The sequence below is a fragment of the Triticum urartu genome, chromosome 7A (assembly GCF_056163025.1).
Source record: "Triticum urartu cultivar PI428250 chromosome 7A, HENAU_Tu73, whole genome shotgun sequence".
Lineage (NCBI taxonomy): Eukaryota > Viridiplantae > Streptophyta > Magnoliopsida > Poales > Poaceae > Triticum > Triticum urartu.
Genome location: NC_141879.1, coordinates 81,312,628 through 81,334,490, shown reverse-complemented (window position 1 = coordinate 81,334,490; position 21,863 = coordinate 81,312,628). Strand labels below are relative to the sequence as shown.

The 21,863-nt window shown below is 44.4% G+C and overlaps 1 protein-coding gene and 1 non-coding gene across 2 annotated transcripts; one reads left to right on the top strand and one right to left on the bottom strand.

Moving 5' to 3' along the window:
• The first annotated feature begins 18,030 nt into the window (after positions 1 to 18,030).
• On the top strand, positions 18,031 to 18,103 carry TRNAA-AGC (transfer RNA alanine (anticodon AGC)). The gene has a single exon. It is a non-coding gene; the product is annotated as a tRNA-Ala (tRNA).
• An 850-nt stretch (positions 18,104 to 18,953) lies between these two features.
• Positions 18,954 to 20,742, bottom strand: LOC125520527 (uncharacterized). The gene is made up of 2 exons (XM_048685481.2): positions 20,328 to 20,742; positions 18,954 to 19,273 (listed from the first exon to the last, which is right to left on the bottom strand). The coding sequence occupies exons 1-2, from the start codon at positions 20,638 to 20,640 to the stop codon at positions 19,230 to 19,232; spliced, it is 357 nt and encodes a 118-aa protein (XP_048541438.1). The 5' UTR covers positions 20,641 to 20,742; the 3' UTR covers positions 18,954 to 19,229.
• Positions 20,743 to 21,863: the final 1,121 nt, after the last annotated feature.

Here is a 21,863-nt window from a genome sequence, read left to right as displayed (position 1 = left end):
AGAAATAAAACTATTTACACGGGAAAGCTCCCAACAAGCAAAAGAAGAACGGGAAATATTTTTGGGTTTTCTTTTTAATTATTACTACTACAGCAGAAAAATAAATTACTACTAATTTTTTTGGTTTTTCTTAAGGTTTAAGAAACACACAAGAAGAAAGCAGGAAAAAGAAAATAAACTAGCATGGATATTACAGTGAAAAAGTATGAGCACCGACATCTAGTAATGAGTGTGTGTGAACATAAATGTAATGTCGGTGAGAAATACGTACTCCCCCAAGCTTAGGCTTTTGGCCTAAGTTGGTCTATGGCCACGGTTGGCCTGGCGGATATCCATAATAATAGTTGTTGGGGTCGTACTGTGATGAAGAAGAAGAAGGCTCTGATTGCCACTGGCTGGCAATCATCTCCGGATCCCACTGATAGTTAGACTGTCGTGAAGGATCAAATTGTGGTTCCGGCTCTGGCTCCTCAGCTGGTGCAGGGTTCCGGTAGGCGTGAATAGCTGCCAATGGAACAAGGTACGTGCTGATCGCATTGGTCATGGAGGAAAGCGGTGAGGCCTGCATTGTGAGCCAATTCATGAAAATCTTCATAGATACCGGCTGCTCTCAAGAAATCTTCAGAAGGCCATTCACACGCCCGAACCTCCGCAGTGCGTGGCAAATTATACTTAGGCTTAGGTGCCTTTTCCTTTGGGCTTTGGCTTGATGAGCCCCTCAATAATCTCCTCAGCATTTTTCTGAAACAATCTGAAATTTTTAGTAACTTCAAAATAAAAGTAAACCAACTTCAATAAAACTGATAGCAACTACTCCTACAAGTGCCTAGAGCCTATATCAAGCATTAGAACTACTTGGAACCATATAAATTTGACATGCAAGCTCAAGAACATGGTCACCTATGCAACACAAATTTGCAAAGAATAAAGCACCAGAACAAAAACTAATTGGACCAATGGAGGAGTCACATACCAAGGAACAATCTCCCCAAGCAGTTTTGAGAGAGGTGCCTTGAGCAAGGAGATCAAAAATCATAGCAAAAGTGGCTGGAACTCATGCTTGAGTTGGTTTTTCGGGTTTGTGTGAGATGGAGGAAGAAGATGGGTGCTGGGATAAGTGGAGGAGGGCCACCGTGGGCCCACGAGGCAGGGGGCGCGCCCTATAGGGGGGGCGCGCCCACCACCCTCGTGGCCAAGTGGCAGCTCCTCCCGCGGTAATTTTTGCATAGTAAATTCTCAAATATTACCGAAAAATCATATTAAATTGTCATGGCATTCTGAGGACTTTTATTTTCGGGATATTTTTATATTGTACGGATAAGTTAGGAAACAGACAGGAAATACTATTTTTACTTTATTTAATATAAATAACAGAAAGTAAAAGTGGGGTACAGAAGTTTGTGCTTCTAGTTTCATCCATCTCATGCTCATCAAAAATAATCCACTAACAAGGTTGATCAAGTCTTGTTAACAAACTCATTCCGATAATCATGAAACCAGAGAAATTTCGAATAACACTAAGTTACCTCAATGGGGATATGCACATCCCCTATAATAAGTATATCATATTTATTCTTGACAGTAGGAAGAGGAAATTCAAAACCTCCAAATATAATTGATGGAATTTTTCCAATAGAGTTGATACTATGAACTTGAGGTTGTTTCCTCGGAAAGTGTACCGTATGCTCATTACCATTAACATGAAAAGTGACATTGCCCTTGTTGCAATCAATAACAGCCCCTACAGTATTAAGAAAAGGTCTTCCAAGAATAATAGACATACTATCATCCTCGGGAATATCAAGAATAACAAAGTCCGTTAAAATAGTAACGTTTGCAACCACAACAGGCACATCCTCACAGATACCGACAAGTATAGCAGTTGATTTATCAGCCATTTGCAAAGATATTTCTGTAGGTGTCAACTTATTCAAGTCAAGTCTACGATATAAAGAGAGAGGCATAACACTAACACCGGCTCCAAGATCACATAAAGCAGTTTTAATATAATTTCTTTTAATGGAGCAAGGTATAGTAGGTACTCCGGGGTCTCCAAGTTTCTTTGATATTCCACCCTTAAAAGTATAATTAGCAAGCATGGTGGAAATCTCAGCTTCCGGTATCTTTCTTTTATTAGTAATGATATCTTTCATATATTTAGCATAAGGATTTGTTTTGAGCACATCAGTTAATCTCATACGCAAAAAGATAGGCCTAATCATTTCAGCAAATCGCTCAAAATCCTCATCATCCTTTTTCTTGGATGGTTTCGGAGGAAAAGGCATGGGTTTCTGAACCCAAGGTTCCCTTTCTTTACCATGTTTCCTAGCAACAAAGTCTCTTTTATCATAACATTGATTCTTTGATTGTGGGTTATCAAGATCAACAGCAGGTTCAATTTCTACATCATTGTCATTACTAGGTTGAGCACCATCATGAACATTATCATTAATATTTTTACTAGGTTCATGTTCATTACCAGATTGTGTTTCAGCATCAGACATAGAAATATCATTTGGATTATCAGGTGGTTCAGCAATAGGTTCACTAGAAGTTTGCATAGTTCTATCATTTTTCTTCTTCTTCTTTTTAGAAGACCTAGGAACATCAATATTATTTCTATGAGAATCTTGCTCAATTCTCTTAGGGTGGCCTTCAGGATACAAAGGTTCCTGAGTCATTCTACCAGTTCTAGTAGCCACTCTAACAACATAATCATTTTTCTTACTATTCATTTCATCAAGCACTTCTTTTTGAGCCTTAAGTACTTGTTCTACTTGAGTGGTAACCATAGAAGCATGTTTGCTAACAAGTTTAAGTTCACCTTTAATATCAGCCATATAATCACCCAAACGTCTAATCATATAAGCATTTTGTTTTAATTGTCTACCAAAATAAGCATTGAAGTCATATTGCTTATACATAAAGTTATCAAACTCATCCAAGCATTGACTAGCACTTTTAGTAGGAGGGACTTCAGCTTTATCATATCTATAGAGAGAATTTACCTTTACTACCTGTGCCGGGATATCGGGATCAGGAGGTTCTTCAACAAATAAATAATTAAGATCATAAGTTTCTTCAACAGGCGGTGAATTAAGACCATGTATTTCTTCAATAAGAGGTAAATTCTTAACGTCTTCAACTTTAATACCTTTTTCTTTCATAGATTTCTTTGCCTCTTGCATATCTTTGGGACTGAGAAATATAACACCTCTCTTCTTCGGAGTTGTTTTAGGAATAGGCTCAGTAATTGGAGCAGGAGATGGCTCAGGAGGTGGCTCAGGAGGTGCCCAATTATTTTCATTTGTCAACATATTATTCAATAGAATTTCAGCTTCATCCGGTGTTCTTTCCCTGAAAAGAGAACCAGCACAACTATCCAGGTAATCTCTGGAAGCATCGGTTAGTCCATTATAAAAGATATCAAGTATTTCTGGTTTCTTAAGAGTATGATCAGGCAAAGCATTAAGTAACTTGAGAAGCCTCCCCCAAGCTTGTGGGAGACTCTCTTCTTTAATTTGCACAAAATTGTATATTTCCCTCAAAGCAGCTTGTTTCTTATGAGCAAGGAAGTATTTAGCAGAGAAGTAATAAATCATATCCTGGGGACTACGCACACAACCAGGATCAAGAGAATTAAACCATATCTTAGCATCGCCCCTTAATGAGAACGAAAATATTTTGAGTAAATAGAGGTAACGTGATCTCTCATTATTAGTGAACAGGGCAGCTATATCATTTAACTTAGTAAGATGTGCCACAACAGTTTCAGATTCATAGCCATAAAACAGATCAGATTCAACCAAAGTAATTATATCAGGATCAACAGAGAATTCATAATCTTTATCAAGAACACATACAGGTGAAGTAGCAAAAGCAGGGTCATGTCTCATTCTATCTCTAAGTGATTCTTTGTTCCATTTAATTAATAACCTCTTAAGCTCATATCTATCTTTGCAAGCAGAAATAGCAGCAGAAGATTCCATATCAAAAAGATAACCTTCAGGAATAACAGGCATATTTTCATCATCACTATCATCATCGTATTCAGATTCAATAATTTCTTTTTCTCTAGCCCTAGCAATTTGTTCATCAAGAAATTCACTAAGGGGCATAGTAGTATCAGGCATAGAAGCAGTTTCATCATAAGTATCATGCATAGCAGAAGTGGCATCATCAATAACATGCGACATATCAGAACGAATAGCAGAAGCAGGTGTAGGTGTCGCAAACTTACTCATAACAGAAGGTGAATCAAGTGCAGAGCTAGATGGCAATTCCTTACCTCCCCTCGTAGTTGAGGGATAGATCTTGGTTTTTGGATCTCTCAAGTTCTTCAAAGTGTCCAGCAGATATAAATCCCAAGTGACTCAAAGAATAGAGCTATGCTCCCCGACAACGGCGCCAGAAATTTAGTCTTGATAACCCACAAGTATAGGGGATCGCAACAGCTTTCGAGGGTAGAGTATTCAACCCAAATTTATTGATTCGACACAAGGGGAGCCAAAGAATATTCTCAAGTATTAGCAGTTGAGTTGTCAATTCAACCACACCTGGAAACTTAGTATCTGCAGCAAAGTGTTTAGTAGCAAAGTAATATGATAGTGGTGGTAGCGGCAACAAAAGTAAAGACAGCAAAAGTAATATTTTTGGTATTTTGTAGTGATTGTAACAGTAGCAGCGGGAAAGTAAATAAGCGTAAACCAGTATATGGAAAGCTCGTAGGCACCGGATCACTGATGGATAATTATGCCGGATGCGGTTCATCATGTAACAGTCGTAACATAAGGTGACACAGAACTAGCTCCAATTCATCAATGTAATGTAGGCATGTATTCCGTATATAGTCATACGTGCTTATGGAAAAGAACTTGCATGACATCTTTTGTCCTACCCTCCCGTGGCAGCGGGGTCCTATTGGAAACTAAGGGATATTAAGGCCTCCTTTTAATAGAGAACCGGAACAAAGCATTAGCACATAGTGAATACATGAACTCCTCAAACTATGGTCATCACCGGGAGTGGTCCTGATTATTGTCACTTCGGGGTTACCGGATCATAACACATAGTAGGTGACTATAGACTTGCAAGATAGGATCAAGAACTCACATATATTCATGAAAACATAATAGGTTCAGATCTGAAATCATGGCACTCGGGCCCTAGTGACAAGCATTAAGCATAGCAAAGTCATAGCAACATCAATCTCAGAACATAATGGATACTAGGGATCAAACCCTAACAAAACTAACTCGATTACATGATAAATCTCATCCAACCCATCACCGTCCAGCAAGCCTACGATGCAATTACTCACGCACGGCGGTGAGCATCATGAAATTGGTGATGGAGGATGGTTGATGATGACGACGGCGATGAATCCCCCTCTCCGGAGCCCCAAACGGACTCTAGATCAGCCCTCCCGAGAGGTTTTAGGGCTTGGCGGCGGCTCTGTATCGTAAAACGCGATGATTTCTTCTCTCTAATTTTTTCTCTCCGAAAGCAAATATATAGAGTTGGAGTTGGCGTCGGAGGGTCAACAGGGGGCCCACGAGGTAGGGGGCGCGCCCCCCACCCTCGTGGAAAGGGTGTGGGCCCCCTGGTCTTCATATTTGGCGAGGATTTTTTATTATTTTTTCTAAGACCTCCTGTGGAGTTTCAGGTCATTCCGAGAATATTTGTTTTCTGCACTTAAAACAACATCATGGTAATTCTGCTGAAAACAGCGTCAGTCCGGATTAGTTCCATTCAAATCATACAAGTTAGAGTCCAAAACAAGGGCAAATGTGTTTGGAAAAGTAGATACGATGAAGACGTATCACATGTTGACGGTGATGATGAAGTTACCGGCGCAGGGCTTCGCCTAAGCACTACAACGATATGACCGAGGTGTGTACTTGTGGAGGGGGGCACCGCACACGGCTAAAACAATTGTCAACTTGTGTGTCTATGGGGTGCCCCTCCCCGTATATAAAGGAGGGGAGGAGGGGGGCGGCCGGCCCTCACGGTGCGCCCCAAGGGAGGATTCTTACTCCTACTAGGAGTAGGAGTGGGAATCCCCCCTTTCCTAGTCCTAATAGGAGGGGGAAGGACGGGGAAGAAGAGAAGAACGAAAGGGGCCGCCCCCCTCCCAATTTGGATTGGGCTTGGGGGGGGAGCCCCCACCTCTTGTCCACCTCCTCTCTCTTCCACTAAAGCCCATATAGGCCCATTAAGCCCCCGGGGGGTTCCTGTAACCCCCGGTACTCCGGTATATGCCCGAACTCATCGAAAACCATTCCGGTGTCCAAACATAACCTTCCAATATATCAATCTTCATGTCTCGACCATTTCGAGACTCCTCGTCATGTCCATGATCACATCTGGGACTCTGAACTACCTTCAGTACATCAAAACACATAAACTCATAATACCGATCGTCATCAAACGTTAAGCGTGCGGATCCTACGGGTTCGAGAACTATGTAGACATGACCGAGACTCGTCTCCGGTCAATAACCAATAGCGGAACCTGGATGCTCGTATTGGTTCCTACATATTCTACGAAGATCTTTAACGGTTAAACCGCATAACAACATACGTTGTTCCCTTTGTCATCGTATGTTACTTGCCCGAGATTCGATCGTCGGTATCATCATACCTAGTTCAATCTCATTACTAGCAAGTCTCTTTACTCGTTCTGTAATGCAACATCCCGTAACTAACTCATTAGTCACATTGCTTGCAAGGCTTATAGTGATGTGCATTACCGAGAGGGCCCAAAGATACCTCTCCGACAATCGGAGTGACAAATCCTAATCTCGATCTATGCCAACTCAACAATCACCATAGGAGACACCTATAGAGCATCTTTATAATCACCCAGTTACGCGGTGACGTTTGATAGCACACTAAGTGTTCCTCCGGTATTCAGGAGTTGCATAATCTCATAGTCATAGGAACATGTATAAGTTATGGAGAAAGCAATAGCAATAAACTAAACGATCATAATGCTAAGCTAACGGATGGGTCAAGTCAATCACATCATTATCTAATGATGTGATCCCGTTTATCAAATGACAACTCATGTCTGTGGTTAGGAAACTTAACCATCTTTGATTAACGAGCTAGTCAAGTAGAGGCATACTAGTGACACTCTGTTTGTCCATGTATTCACACGTGTACTAAGTTTTCGGTTAATACAATTCTAGCATGAATAATAAACATTTATCATGATATAAGGAAATATAAATAACAACTTTATTATTGCCTCTAGGGCATATTTCCTTCAGTCTCCCACTTGCACTAGAGTCAATAATCTAGATTACATTGTAATGATTCTAACACCCATGGAGTCTTGGTGCTGATCATGTTTTGCTCATGAAAGAGGCTTAGTCAACGGGTCTGCAACATTCAGATCCGTATGTATCTTGCAAATCTCTATGTCTCCCTCCTTGATTTGATCGTGGATGGAATTGAAGCGTCTCTTGATGTGCTTGGTTCTCTTGTGAAATCTGGATTCCTTTGCCAAGGCAATTGCGCGAGTATTGTCACAAAAGATTTTCATTGGACCCGATGCACTAGGTATGACACCTAGATCGGATATGAACTCCTTCATCCAGACTCCTTCATTTGTTGCTTCCCAAGCAGCTATGTATTGCGCTTCATACTTATATCCCGCCACGACGCTTTGCTTACAACTGCACCAACTAACAGCTCCAACATTCAATAAAAATACGTATCTGGTTTGTGACTTAGAGTCATCCGGATCAGTGTCAAAGCTTGCATCGACGTAACTGTTTACAACGAGCTCTTTGTCACCTCCATAAACGAGAAACATATCCTTAGTCCTTTTCAGGTATTTCAGGATATTATTGACCAATGTCCAGTGATCCACTCCTGGATTACTTTGGTACCTCCCTGCTAAACTAATAGCAAGGCACACATCAGGTCTGGTACACATCATTGCATACATGATAGAACCTATGGCGGAAGCATAGGGAATGACTTTCATTTTCTCTTTATCTTCTGCAGTGGTCGGGGATTGAGTCTGACTCAACTTCACACCTTATAACATAGGCAAGAACCCTTTATTTGCTTGATCCATTTTGAACTTCTTCAAAACTTTATCAAGGTATGTGCTTTGTGAAAGTACAATTAAGCATCCTGATCTATCTCTAGATCTTGATGCCCAATATATAAGCAGCTTCACCGAGGTCTTTCATTGAAAAATTCTTATTCAAGTACCCTTTTATGCTATTCAGAAATTTAGTATCATTTCCGATCAACAATATGTCATCCACATATAATATCAGAAATGCTACAGAGCTCCCACTCACTTTCTTGTAAATACAGGCTTCTCCAAAAGTCTGTATAAAACCATATGCTTTGATCACACTATCAAAGTGTATATTCCAACTCCGAGATGCTTGCACCAGTCCATAAATGGATCGCTGGAGCTTACACGCTTTGTTAGCACCTTTTGGATCGACAAAACCTTCTGGTTGCATCATATACAATTCTTCTTTAAGATATCCATTAAGGAATGCAATTTTGACATCCATTTGCCAAATTTCATAATCATAAAATGCGGCAATTGCTAACATGATTCGGACGGACTTAAACATCGCTACGGGTGAGAAGGTCTCATCGTAGTCAACTCCTTGAACTTGTCGAAAACCTTTCGCAACAAGTCGAGCTTTGTAGATAGTAACATTACCGTCAGCGTCAGTCTTCTTCTTGGAGATCCATTTATTCTCTATGGCTTGCCGATCATCCGACAAGTCAACCAAAGTCCATACTTTGTTCTCATACATGGATCCCATCTCAGATTTCATGGCCTCAAGCCATTTCACGGAATCTGGGCTCATCATCGCTTCCTCATAGTTCGTAGGTTCGTCATGGTCAAGTAACATGACCTCCATAACAGGATTACCGTACCACTCTGGTGCGGATTTTACTCTGGTTGACCTACGAGGTTTGGTAGTAACTTGATCAGAAGTTTCATGATCATCATCATTAGCTTCCTCACTAATTGGTGTAGGAATCACTCGAACTGATTTCTGTGATGAACTACTTTCTAATAAGGGAGCAGGTACAATTACCTCATCAAGTTCTACTTTCCTCCCACTCACTTCTTTCGAGAGAAACTCCTCTAGAAATGATCCATTCTTAGCAACGAATATCTTGCCTTCAGATCTGTGATAGAAGTTGTACCCAATAGTCTCCTTTGGGTATCCTATGAAGACACATTTCTCCGATTTGGGTTCGAGCTTATCAGGTTGAAGCTTTTTCACATAAGCATCGCAGCCCCAAACTTTAAGAAACGACAACTTGGCTTTCTTGCCAAACCACAGTTCATATGGTGTCGTCTCAACGGATTTCGATGGTGCCCTATTTAACGTGAATGCAGCCGTCTCTAAAGCATAACCCCAAAACGATAGCGGTAAATCAGTAAGAGACATCATAGATCGCACCATATATATCTAATAAAGTGCGGTTACGATGTTCGGACACACCATTATGTTGTGGTGTTCCAGGTGGTGTGGGTTGCGATACTATTCCGCATTGTTTCAAATGAAGACCAAACTCGTAACTCAAATATTCTCCTCCATGATCAGATCATAGAAATTTGATTTTCTTGTTACGATGATTTTCCACTTCACTCTGAAATTCTTTGAACTTTTCAAATGTTTCAGACTTATGTTTCATCAAGTAGATATACACATATCTGCTCAAATCATCTGTGAAGGTTAGAAAATAACGATACCCGCCATGAGCATGAACACTCATTGGACCGCATACATCAGTATGTATTATTTCCAGTAAGTCTGTTCCTCGTTCCATTGTTCCGGAGAACGAAGTCTTAGTCATCTTGCCCATGAGGCATGGTTCGCAAGCATCAAGTGATTCCAAAAGTCCATCAGCATGGAGTTTCTTCATGAGTTTTACACCAATATGACCTAAACAGCAGTGCCACAAATAAGTTGCACTATCATTATTAAACTTATATCTTTTGGCTTCAATATTATGAATATGTGTATCACTACTATCGAGATTTAGTAAAAACAGACCACTCATCAAGGGTGCATGACCATAGAAGATATTACTCATATAAATAGAACAACCATTATTCTCTGATTTAAATGAATAACCGTCTTGCATCAAACAAGATCTAGATATAATGTTCATGCTTAATGCTAGCACCAAATAACAATTATTCAGGTCTAAAACTAATCCCGAAGGTAGATGTAGAGATAGCGTGCCGACGGCGATCACATCAACTTTGGAACCATTTCCCACGCGCATCGTCACCTCGTCCTAGCCAGTCTTCGCTTATTCCATAGCCCCTGTTTCGAGTTGCAAATATTAGCAACAGAACTAGTATCAAATATCCAGGCGCTACTACGAGCTTTAGTAAGGTACACATCAATAACATGTATATCAAATATACCTTTCACTTTGCCATCCTTCTTATCCGCCAAATACTTGGGGCAGTTCCGCTTCCAGTGACCAGTCCCTTTGCAGTAGAAGCACTCTGTCTCAGGCTTAGGTCCAGACTTGGGCTTCCTCACTTGATAAGCAACTTGCTTGCTGTTCTTCTTGAAGTTCCCCTTCTTCCCTTTGCCCTTCTTCTTGAAACTGGTGGTCTTGTTGACCATCAACACTTGATGCTCCTTCTTGATTTCTACCTCCGCAATCTTTAGCATCGCGAAGAGCTCGGGAATTGCATTATCCATCCCTTGCATATTATATTTCATCACGAAGCTTTTGTAGCTTGGTGGCAGTGGTTGAAGAACTCTGTCAATGACACTATCAACCGGAAGATTAACTCCTGGCTGAGTCAAGTGATTGTGGTACCCATACATTCTGAGTATGTGTTCACTGATAGAACTATTCTCCTCCATTTTACAGTTGTAGAACTTATTGGAGACTTCTCTCTCAATCCGGGCATTTGATTGAAATATTAACTTCAACTCCTAGAACATCTCATATGCTCCATGACGTTCAAAACGTCGTTGAAGTCTCGGTTCTAAGCCGTAAAGCATGGCACGCTGAACTATCGAGTAGTCATCAACTTTGCTCTGCCAATTGCTCCTGCAGCGGGTTTGGCACCTAGCAGTGCTTCTAGGACGTAATTCTTCTGTGCAGCAATGAGGATAATCCTCAAGTTACGGACCCAGTCCGTGTAGTTGCTACCATTATCTTTCAACTTAGCTTTCTCTAGGAACGCATTAAAATTCAACGGAACAAGAACGCGGGACATTTATCTACAACAACATAGACATGCAAAATACTATCAGGTACTAAGTTCATGATAAATTAAAGTTCAATTAATCATATTACTTAAGAACTCCCACTTAGATAGACATCCCTCTAATCATCTAAGTGATCACGTGATCCACGTCAATTAAACCATGTCCGATCATCACGTGAGATGGAGTAGTTTTCAATGGTGAACATCACTATGTTGATCATATCTACTATATGATTCACGCTCGACCTTTCGGTCTCAGTGTTCCGAGGCCATATCTGCATATTCTAGGCTCGTCAAGTTTAACCTGAGTATTCTGCTTGTGCAAAACTGGATTGCACCCGTTATATGTGAACGTAGAGCTTATCACACCCGATCATCACGTGGTGTCTCGGCACGACGAACTATAGCAACGGTGCATACTCAGGGAGAACACTTTTATCTTGAAATTTAGTGAGAGATCATCTTATAATGCTATCACCGTACTAAGCAAAATAAGATGCATAAAGGATAAACATCACATGCAATCAATATAAGTGATATGATATGGCCATCATCATCTTGTGCCTTTGATCTCCATCTCTAAAGCACCGTCATGATCACCATCGTCACCGGCTTGACACCTTGATCTCCATCGTAGTATCGTTGTCGTCTCGCCAACTATTGCTTCTACGACTATCGCTGCCGCTTAGTGATAAAGTAAAGCAATTACATGGCGATTACATTTCATACAATAAAGCAACAACCATATGGCTCCTGCCAGTTGCCGATAACTGTGTTACAAAACATGATCATCTCATACAACAATTTATATAATCACGTCTTGACCATATCACATCACAACATGCCCTGCAAAAACAAGTTAGACATCCTCTACTTTGTTGTTGCAAGTTTTATGTGGCTGCTACGGGCTTAGCAAGAACCGTTCTTACCTACGCGTCAAAAACCACAACGCGGTATAGTGATTGCTTTTTGATCTTCAGAAAGAACCCTGTTCATTGAATCCGATTCAACTAAAGTTGGAGGAACTGACACCTGCCAGCCACCTGTGTGTAAAGCACGTCGGTAGAACCAGTCTCATGAACGCGGTCATGTAATGTCGGTCCGGGCCGCTTCATCCAACAATATTGCTGAATCAAGAAACAACTAGTGACAACAAGCAATATGTATATATCCACGCCCACAACTCCTTTGTGTTCTACTCGTGCATATAACATCTACGCATAGACCTGGCTCGGATGCTACTGTTGGGGAACACGGTATTTTCAAAATTTTCCTACGATCATGCAAGATCTATCTAGGGATGCATAGCAATAAAAGGGGAGAGTATGTCTACGTACCCTCGTAGACCCAAAGCGGAAGCGTTAAGAAACGCGGCTGATATAGTCGAACGCCTCCGTGATCCAACCGATCAAGTACTGAACGCATGACACCTCCGTGATCTGCACACGTTCAGCTCGGTGACGTCCCTCGTACTCTTGATCCAGTTGAGGCCGAGGGAGAGTTTTGTCAGCACGACGGCGTGTGGACGGTGATGATGAAGTTACCAGTGCAGGGCTTCGCCTAAGCACTACGACGATATGACCGAGGTGTGTATCTGTGGAGCGGGCACCGCACACAGCTAAAACAATTGTCAACTTGTGTGTCTATGGGGTGCCCCCTCCCCCGTATATAAAGGAGGGGAGGAGGGGGCCGGCCGGCCCTCATGGTGCGCCCCAAGGGGGGATTCCTACTCCTACTAGGAGTAGGTTTCCCCTCTTTCCTAGTCCTAATAGGAGGGGGAAGGAAGGGGAAGAAGAGAAGAAGGAAAGGGGGGCGGGCCCCCTCCCAATTCGGATTGGGCTTGGGGGGCACCCCCACCTCTTGGCTGCCTCCTCTCTCTTCCACTAAAGCCCATATAGGCCCATCAAGCCCTCGGAGGGTTCCGGTAACCCCTCGGTACTCCGGTATATGCCCTAACTAATCCAAAACCATTCCGGTGTCCACACATAACCTTCCAATATATCAATCTTCATGTCTCGACCATTTCGAGACTCCTCGTCATGTCCATGATCACATCCGGGACTCCGAACTACCTTCGGTACATCAAAATACATAAACTCATAATACCGATCGTCATCGAACGTTAAGCGTGCGGACCCTGCGGGTTCGAGAACTATGTAGACATGACCGAGACTCGTCTCTGGTCAATAACCAATAGCGGAGCCTGGATGCTCATATTGGTTCCTACATATTCTACGAAGATCTTTATCGGTCAAACCGCATAACAACATACGTTGTTCCCTTTGTCATCGGCACGTTACTTGCCCGAGATTCGATTGTCGGTATCATCATACCTAGTTCAATCTCATTACCGGCAAGTCTCTTTACTCGTTCCGTAATGCAACATCCCGTAACTAACTCATTAGTCACATTGCTTGCAAAGCTTATAGTGATGTGCATTACTTAGAGGGCCCAGAGATACCTCTCCGACAATCGGAGTGACAAATCCTAATCTCGATCTATGCCAACTCAAGAAACATCATAGGAGACACCTGTAGAGCATCTTTATAATCACCCAGTTACAGTGTGACGTTTGATAGCACACTAAGTGTTCCTCCGATATTCGGGAGTTGCATAATCTCATAGTCATAGGAACATGTATAAGTTATGAAGAAAGCAATAGCAATAAACTAAACGAGCATAATGCTAAGCTAACGGATGGGTCAAGTCATGTCTATGGTCAGGAAACTTAACCATCTTTGATTAACGAGCTAGTCAAGTAGAGGCATACTAGTGACACTCTGTTTATCTATGTATTCACACATGTACTAAGTTTCCGGTTAATACAATTCTAGCATGAATAATAAACATTTATCATGATATAAGAAAATATAAATAACAACTTTATTATTGCCTCTAGGGCATATTTCCTTCACTAATTGCTGCTCTTTCTGTTGTTCGTTTGATTTGCTCGCAGTCTCAACAGTGCCCATTCTTTGAATGACAGGACACCTGCCCCACTGTGATGGATTTTGTCCGTGACCGCCGCCCGCTTGCTCCCCTGTCACCTGCTTTTGTAGGATATCAGCAGTAGCCGGCAGAATTTTCAGCAAGATGCGGATGGCCCCATCAGCGCTCCTACTCATCCCCCTGAGAGCATCTCCAGCCGTCTCCCCAAGAAGCCCCCCAAGCCAATTTTTGGGTGCCGGCGAGTAAAAAACGACCCACTCGGGCACCCAGAGACGCGATTTTCACCGGTTTTGACGATATTTACGGCCGGCGCTCTCACCCTAGACCCAGCCCCCCGGGGGGCAGCTGGGGACGTCGGCAGTTGCTTTTTCAACGCATAGGCCCACTGCCAGCCCCTCTCTCTCCCCTCTCTCTCCTCTCTCCTCTCATTTCTCTCTTTTCTCTCTCCTTTCACCGCAGCGCGCATGGCCGGGGCGGGGCTCCGCTCGCGCCGCCTCCCCCGTAGCTCCGGCGGCCCGAAGCCTGCTAGGTCCGGCCGCCTCGCCCATGACTCACGCCGGCCCCACGCGCCGGTGCGCCCCCGGCCGGCTCTGCCTCGCGTGGCCGGGGCGGAGCTCGCCAGCGCCCGCCTGCGTGGCCGGGGGGAGCTGCTCCTCGGGCGGTTGCGGACTGGATTCAGTGCCCGCGCCACGAGCCACACACCGGCGGGCGAGCACGGGCCGGCCAGCGGTGAGGCGGGGCGGGGCGGGGCGCGCTGCGGCCAGGGGCGCGGCGGGGCGCGCACGGCGTCCAGGGCGGGGCGACCAGGAGCTCAGAGTCCACGACGGCCGCACCCACTCACTCCCCCGCTACTCCCGCGCGCCTGAGCCTCCTCGTCGTGCGCCTCGAACGGGACCGTGCCGTGCACTCTGCAACGTCTTCTCCGGCGAGTCCGTCGACCGCAGCGCCCACCGGTGCCAGTGATGCGAACCAGAGCAGCCCGGTGCCGTTGGCCATCTCGGGGCGTTGTACTTCTAGCACACCACAGGCTCCGCGATGCCATGCCGGCGCTCGCTCTCCGGGTGCACGGGCCGCAACGTCCTTGCAGGGAGCGGGGCACGGGGCGACTCCGTCGGCATGACCGGCGGCTCGACGTCAGCCTTCGGCTGCTGGATGACTCCTCGAGCTCCTCCACTGACTGGAGGTCGTCAACGCCGCCGCGGTCAAGATGCCACGACGCCATCTACAACCTACTCGACGAAATGCCGCCGTCTCCATGAAGCTTAACACTGCTCGTGGGGGTGCAACGAGTGGAAAATATTATCCTCCCAGGCCAAATTTGTCGCCGGCAGCCCCCCAAGAGACAAAAAAATGCCTCCTGAGGGGCCAACGGGCTGGAGATGCTCTGAGTATGCATACCAGCAGGCCCCAACGAGATCCACTTCCAACTGAGAACTGTCAAGGATCGTTCTCAAGGCCACGAATCTGATGGGTTTTCCTATGTTGTTGGGCATGTGTGTCCTCATCGTGGGGCTAGTTTATGTCTACTGATTTGTCGGGTATCTTCTGAAAAACTTCTGGATCATGGTCCAATTACGAGGTTGCAAGAGGACCACCGGTCCAACACCAGAACGCAACGCCATCCCCTCGCTTCGTGTGAGTCTATCCCAACCACCGAGGTGATATACATACGCCATATTATACGTGCACCGTGCTTTTCTCCTGACATACGCCAATTTCCATGGCTCACGGGCGCGGCATTCATTGTGCTGCCCAACTACCGATTCAGTCCATCTAACAGACCAGATAATATGACCATATGCAGGTATTCTCTCTTTTTCGGTTTATAGGATTTATCTTAAAATTTTAGTTTTTTCCATTTTATAAGGCTCAATTTAGTTGATTCCCATCACATGTTCAGATTTCAAAATGCATTAAATCATTTCATGCAAGTATTAAGAGAAAATCGACCAATGCATGTAATCTATGCATGCATGCATTGCAATTAATGCATTGGTAAACATACTTTTTTAAGGAAAACAAGAGCATTAATTGGGTGCTTTTACAAACTACAAAAAGTATTCCACCACTCACCATCTACCTTGGTTGGTGAGATTTTTGAATTGAGCCTTATAAACCGGAAAGGAGGGAGTATGACTCATATCGCCGCTTCCGCCAGGGGGGTGTTAAAACTATTGTGTTCTTAATCTTCCCTCAACCTCACGGCTCCTTCGACTGTACAGGGAGATATAATCATGGATCCAAAGTCTATTCCATGAATACGCTAGATGTATTATGTGCTCTAGAGAAAAGAGTCATGTAACACAATTCAGCAATTCTTGATCATTCTAATCCTACATCGGTTAATAACATTAGTTATGCACAATGTAGGTCTCTGTCCATTCGGCGGCTGAACTTAGGTAAAACCAATGTGTCACCTTCATCGCTAACTAATTCCCATTCGGGTATCACCTCTCTATCTAATTTCAGACATGACTACATATTGATCATGAGATCGCTGCTGGATTAATCGTCGACATTTGATACCAACCATGGGGCCCAACAGAACAAGTCCATGAAGATAACTACAACTTTGCTCGACATTGTCCACAATCATCTTTATGGAGATGTTGGGCAGCTTGCTAGGAAACTCACCACCTTGGATTCGGTAAATATGACTAACTCTGAATGCCCTAATGATCTTTCTATGCCTTAGATGACCTTTTATATGGGATAGTCTTCGTAGCAAAGAAGGCCAGAACAAAGTAACAAGAAGAAACGATTGGGGCAATCTGCATCGGATAGGGCGGTGGCATATAGAAATAAGTCATCATCCCCGAAGGAGAATTTGGAGTAGTTGGAGAAGGAGGTCCGAGTAGAGAAAGAGCATCGGGAAGCCGTCGTGACCCAAGTATCTCAGAATTTGTTTGTGCATGACAAAGCACACGAAGAGCATATCCCCACCTCTTGGACGGGGGGGTAGTGGGGTCAAGAAGCTTGGCCCTTCACCCAGTAGTTGAAAGCAAAGGTGAAGGTTGTGTGTACCAATGATCGTCACACCCCCACAATATGCAAGACAACTCTGTGAGTCCCTGACTCCTCGAGCTGGCCGCATTCGGGAGACCAGAGCTCTTATTACCTAAGGGGCAAGTTGAACAGCCAAAAAAGGCGACGACCATTCTCATCATCACGCAGATCCGGAGGAAGCTCATGCAACTTCAACTCATGCCAACAAAGTTGCTCCTTGGGGCGACGAATTTAGGTTTGTCTAGCACCGCCAGAAGAACTTTGAGCCGCTCCCTGGGCGAGGGGCACCGGAGTCCACTCCATTGAGCGTTCCGACAGGGCGACGGCTCCCAAAGAGTCCCTACACATATGGCACAACCATAGAGGCCGTTGGCGAGGAAATGAGCACACCATGGAGAAATACCTAGTAGCCACCCTCAAGGGGACCGTCGGAAGGTTGTGGACTCACCTCCCTCTGTCCATCCTCTTGAACTAGCATGTCTCAAGTTGATCTCAAACTTCCAAGGGGTCCGCACCAGAGCTGGTGCCGTGGACGAACTGATGAGCATCCAGCAAGGGAGCGGCGAACCGTTTCAATACTTCACCATGTGTCGCAACACCATCCCAAGCAAGGATCACAGACTACTTGGTTATCCGAGCTTTTAGAGGGGGTTTAGCCTCCAGTGTGTGTGCCACTCACCTAGCCGCACTGCCGCACTGGTGAAGGCCTCCTGAAGTGGGCATGGAAAGTTACGGACGCGGAAGAAGCCGTCGCCCGTCAAGCTCGTCCTAAACAAGCACTCGAGTTCCTCTTTAGTGACCATGTTATTAAGATAGATTAACGAAAGCTAACATTGAGGGGATGTAGCTCAGATGGTAGAGCGCTCGCTTAGCATGCGAGAGGTATGGGGATCGATACCCCACTTCTCCACTTAATTTTTTTTCGCACATCTGAAAAATACTGTGAAATCCAAATTCCCCATCAGTGAATGCAGTTACTGGAATGTTGGACGTCCCCAAACGAATGATTTTTTTACATCTGAAAAATACTGTGAAATCCAAATTCTCCATCAGTAAATGCAGTTCTCCACTTAATTTTTTTCGCACATCTGAAAAATACTGTGAAATCCAAATTCCCCATCAGTGAATGCAGTTACTGGAATGTTGGACGTCCCCAAACGAATGATTTTTTTACATCTGAAAAATACTGTGAAATCCAAATTCTCCATCAGTAAATGCAGTTACTGGAATGTTGGACGTCCCCAAACGAATGATTTTTTTACATCTGAAAAATACTGTGAAATCCAAATTCTCCATCAGTAAATGCAGTTACTGGAATGTTGGACGTCCCCAAACGAATGGTTTTTTTAGATCTGAAAATACTGTCAAACCCAAAATCTCCTCCAGTGAATGCAGTTCCCACAGTACAAGAAATAATCAGACCGGAGCGATCCTATGCTTCAGCAAATATCACCATATATCTGGTAAAGCAACGTCTAGTTCTCAACCAAGTGAACTATGGCAAAATCAGACCAGAGAAGGGCTCCCCTCACAAGCAAGCAAAGTGGAGCGAACTATGGTAACACCACAGGGCACTGCAACATGCCATTTACTGCACCAAGAGATCGAACTGGCGTGAGAAAAAGCTAAACATCACCAGCATCCAACTGAGTTACCCAACCAAATGCTTTCCATTTCTTCAGGAGCTTTGGCTCGGTTTTTGTCTCCAATGCTGAGAGCCTGGAAGAAACACAACAGAACAGAAAAAGAGGCGAGAGCAATCGACACAACCAAAGCCCTAAACGAGCTCAAACGAGAGCTATACATCTCATAGTTGTTTGTGTGTGAAGACATCCAGGTAAGAAATATCAAGTGCAAGGACAACAACACATGAGCTTCTACACAAGACTTTCTCAGCGCTGTCCATTAGCTGCATAAAACAGCGCCACGAGGAGACAATGTTCTTTATGTTAGGTCGACGGAAACCATGTTTGCAACTCAGTGCAAAGCTAATCTGGACCAGTTCTGCAATTTGACAACAAGCATTGGGGAAGAGTTCATGTTATTTTTAGGGGAACATGTTCCTCCTCGGCATCAGGGCCTGCAGATTGAAAAGGCAAATGTAATGTCCCGCCATGGTGCATCAATAAATTTACAGTTGTCAAAAAATAAATAAAAATACAGTATGTAGAACTGCTCGACAAAAACTAAACAGCGCACTGTTTGTGCTCCTGGTTCTTTTGTTGTGAGCAATGTGCATTGATGTGTGCTGTCATGCCTTGAGGTTGTCAGCCAAATATGATCCAACTGTTCAAGAAGGAAGGCAAATGCTCATGGGTACGGTACCACCAAGTGAAGAGCACACATGGCCTTACATGCAAATTATGGCATGCCTTGGGATCAGCTCAATTTCAACACAGAGTCCAACAATATCCACAACTGATGCCAAGAATCAATATGTAAATCCTGTGATCCTACCCATTTGTTTTGTCCATCATCAGACTAAACAAAGACATGCAAACTTGGACACAATATAATGGGATACCTGACGAACACCGAATCGGCCCGAAAATATAGGTTCAAAAAGCCATTTTGCATATTAGTACATAACCTACGCGTTGCATACAGTGAAGCACCTCTTCTAGCATTTCGAGCTACTACTGTTTTATGATGGAAAATGAAACCTCGGAGGACTATGATGTCCAACCAGCATGAAATTCCAGCCAAATAATAACATGGACAAAGAAAACTCTACACAGTTCCAGTTCCAGTTCCAGTACACATCCGCCTGCCCTGAACTCCTAAAATGAACACATCACCTCCAATACTCAAACCCCTTTTGATGCCTACTACACAGCACCTCCAAATGTGGAGTGCAATGCCACAATCTCTGTAAATACACTATCCAGTACACAGATAAATGCAGGTTTAACATGCTTCAGAATCAATGTGAACAAAGGATTGGCTGATTAACGATCTACCCCTACAAGCTAAAACATGCCTTCAGGTTCAGACTAGCATCAGCCCCCACAAATGTAGTGATAAATCTGAAGGTTCTTTTTTTTCTGAGAAAAATGACAAATCTGTAGTAGCTACGGCAGGGAGAATCGGTATATCACTGCGGCAGTATCGCGGGAAAGCAGCGAGGAGCATACCTGACGGCTTGGGCGCCGGGACGGCGAGGTCCTCCTCGCCGTAGATGTGGCGGAGGCGGGCGGCGGTGATGGGCGGGGAGGGCATGGCGGCGAGCTTGACCAGCTCCTCCCTCCAGGCCCACATGGTGGAGGACATGGCGGAGTTGGCGGCGCGGAGGGAGGACTTGCGGGCCTCCAGCTCGTCGATCTCGCCCTGCTGCTCCGACGACCGGAACGCCAGCGCCACGAACGAGCCCAGAAGCAGCGCGCTCGTCACCTTCTCCGGGTTCGCCGATAGCTTCGCGCCGATCCCCCGCAGCGCCGCCGCCGCCATCGCTCGATCCCTCGCTCGCTGGCTCTCGTCTGCGCCGCCCAGTAGCAGACTCCGCCGCAGCACGAATGGCACGATTGGTTGGACCGGCCGCCGCGACCCTAAGCCCGGCCCTTTTTTCCTTGCTGGGCCGTAGACTGGTAGTCGGTGTGCGTTGCGTTAAATTCGTACCTAAAAAAAACACTTTGTCTAAAAAATGCCCTAAAAAAACTGTCTCAAAAAAATATCTTTGCCTAAGAAAACATTTCCTTCTTTTTCTTTGGAAAAGAGCAACCGTATCTCTTATAAAAGTTCATCAGACAAGCATCCTAAACATAATAAAAAAAATACATCGAGATATTTATGGACCACAAAACGACCAATACTACCGGTAGGGCGAGCTACCAATTGGCCGTTGTCGCAGCTCACCTATCGGAGCCAGACCGACCTTGTCGATAATAGTTGGGAAGTCTTCATGCACGTGCCCTTTAGGATCAGTGCCCTGGAGCCGCAATCAACATCGTTAAACCCTTGAATCGACCTAAAGTGTGTGATACCATAACTCGTTGTCACCCACGCATGACGAGGAACCCTAACCTCACGCCCCAAAGAAACGAGAGGAATGTATGCCGAAGCTCTGTCGATTTCGGCCAGATGGACGAACTAAATGAGGATCGAAGCCGGGAAGACCAACTCAACGAAGGAGTGTGGCCGTCCACCCGAACGTCGCCCTACAAGAACTAAAAACCCTAACCTAAACTACTAGCCAAAGCAGAGGCACCAGGGTTCTTCACCCCACCATCGGCCATTGGAACGATGGGCAGAAGGAGGCACATCCACGGGCTCGCTGGTGGTGCTTGGAGGGGAATTATAAACTCTAGCCATCGGTAGGGAAAAGGGTTGGTAATTGATCAGAAACACACAAAAAAAACATATCAACCATTGAAGCGGTAGCCAGAAGGGAGACGAATCCACGGATTCACTGGTGGTGCTTGGAGGGGAGTTGTAAACACTAGACATAGATGGAGAAAAGGGCCAGTAATGGACCAGAGACATGAAAAAGAAAACATATCTCTTTTAATTATTTTTTGGGGGTAAAGAACACATGTCCATGTCAAAAAATATCATTTATTAAGAAAAATGTCTATGTCTTACATTGGCATGTAAATTGTCATGGAAAATTATATTTTAGTATGTCACATGTGTTAAAAGCTAAATTTGGTCCTACTGACTTTGGCGCCCTCAGC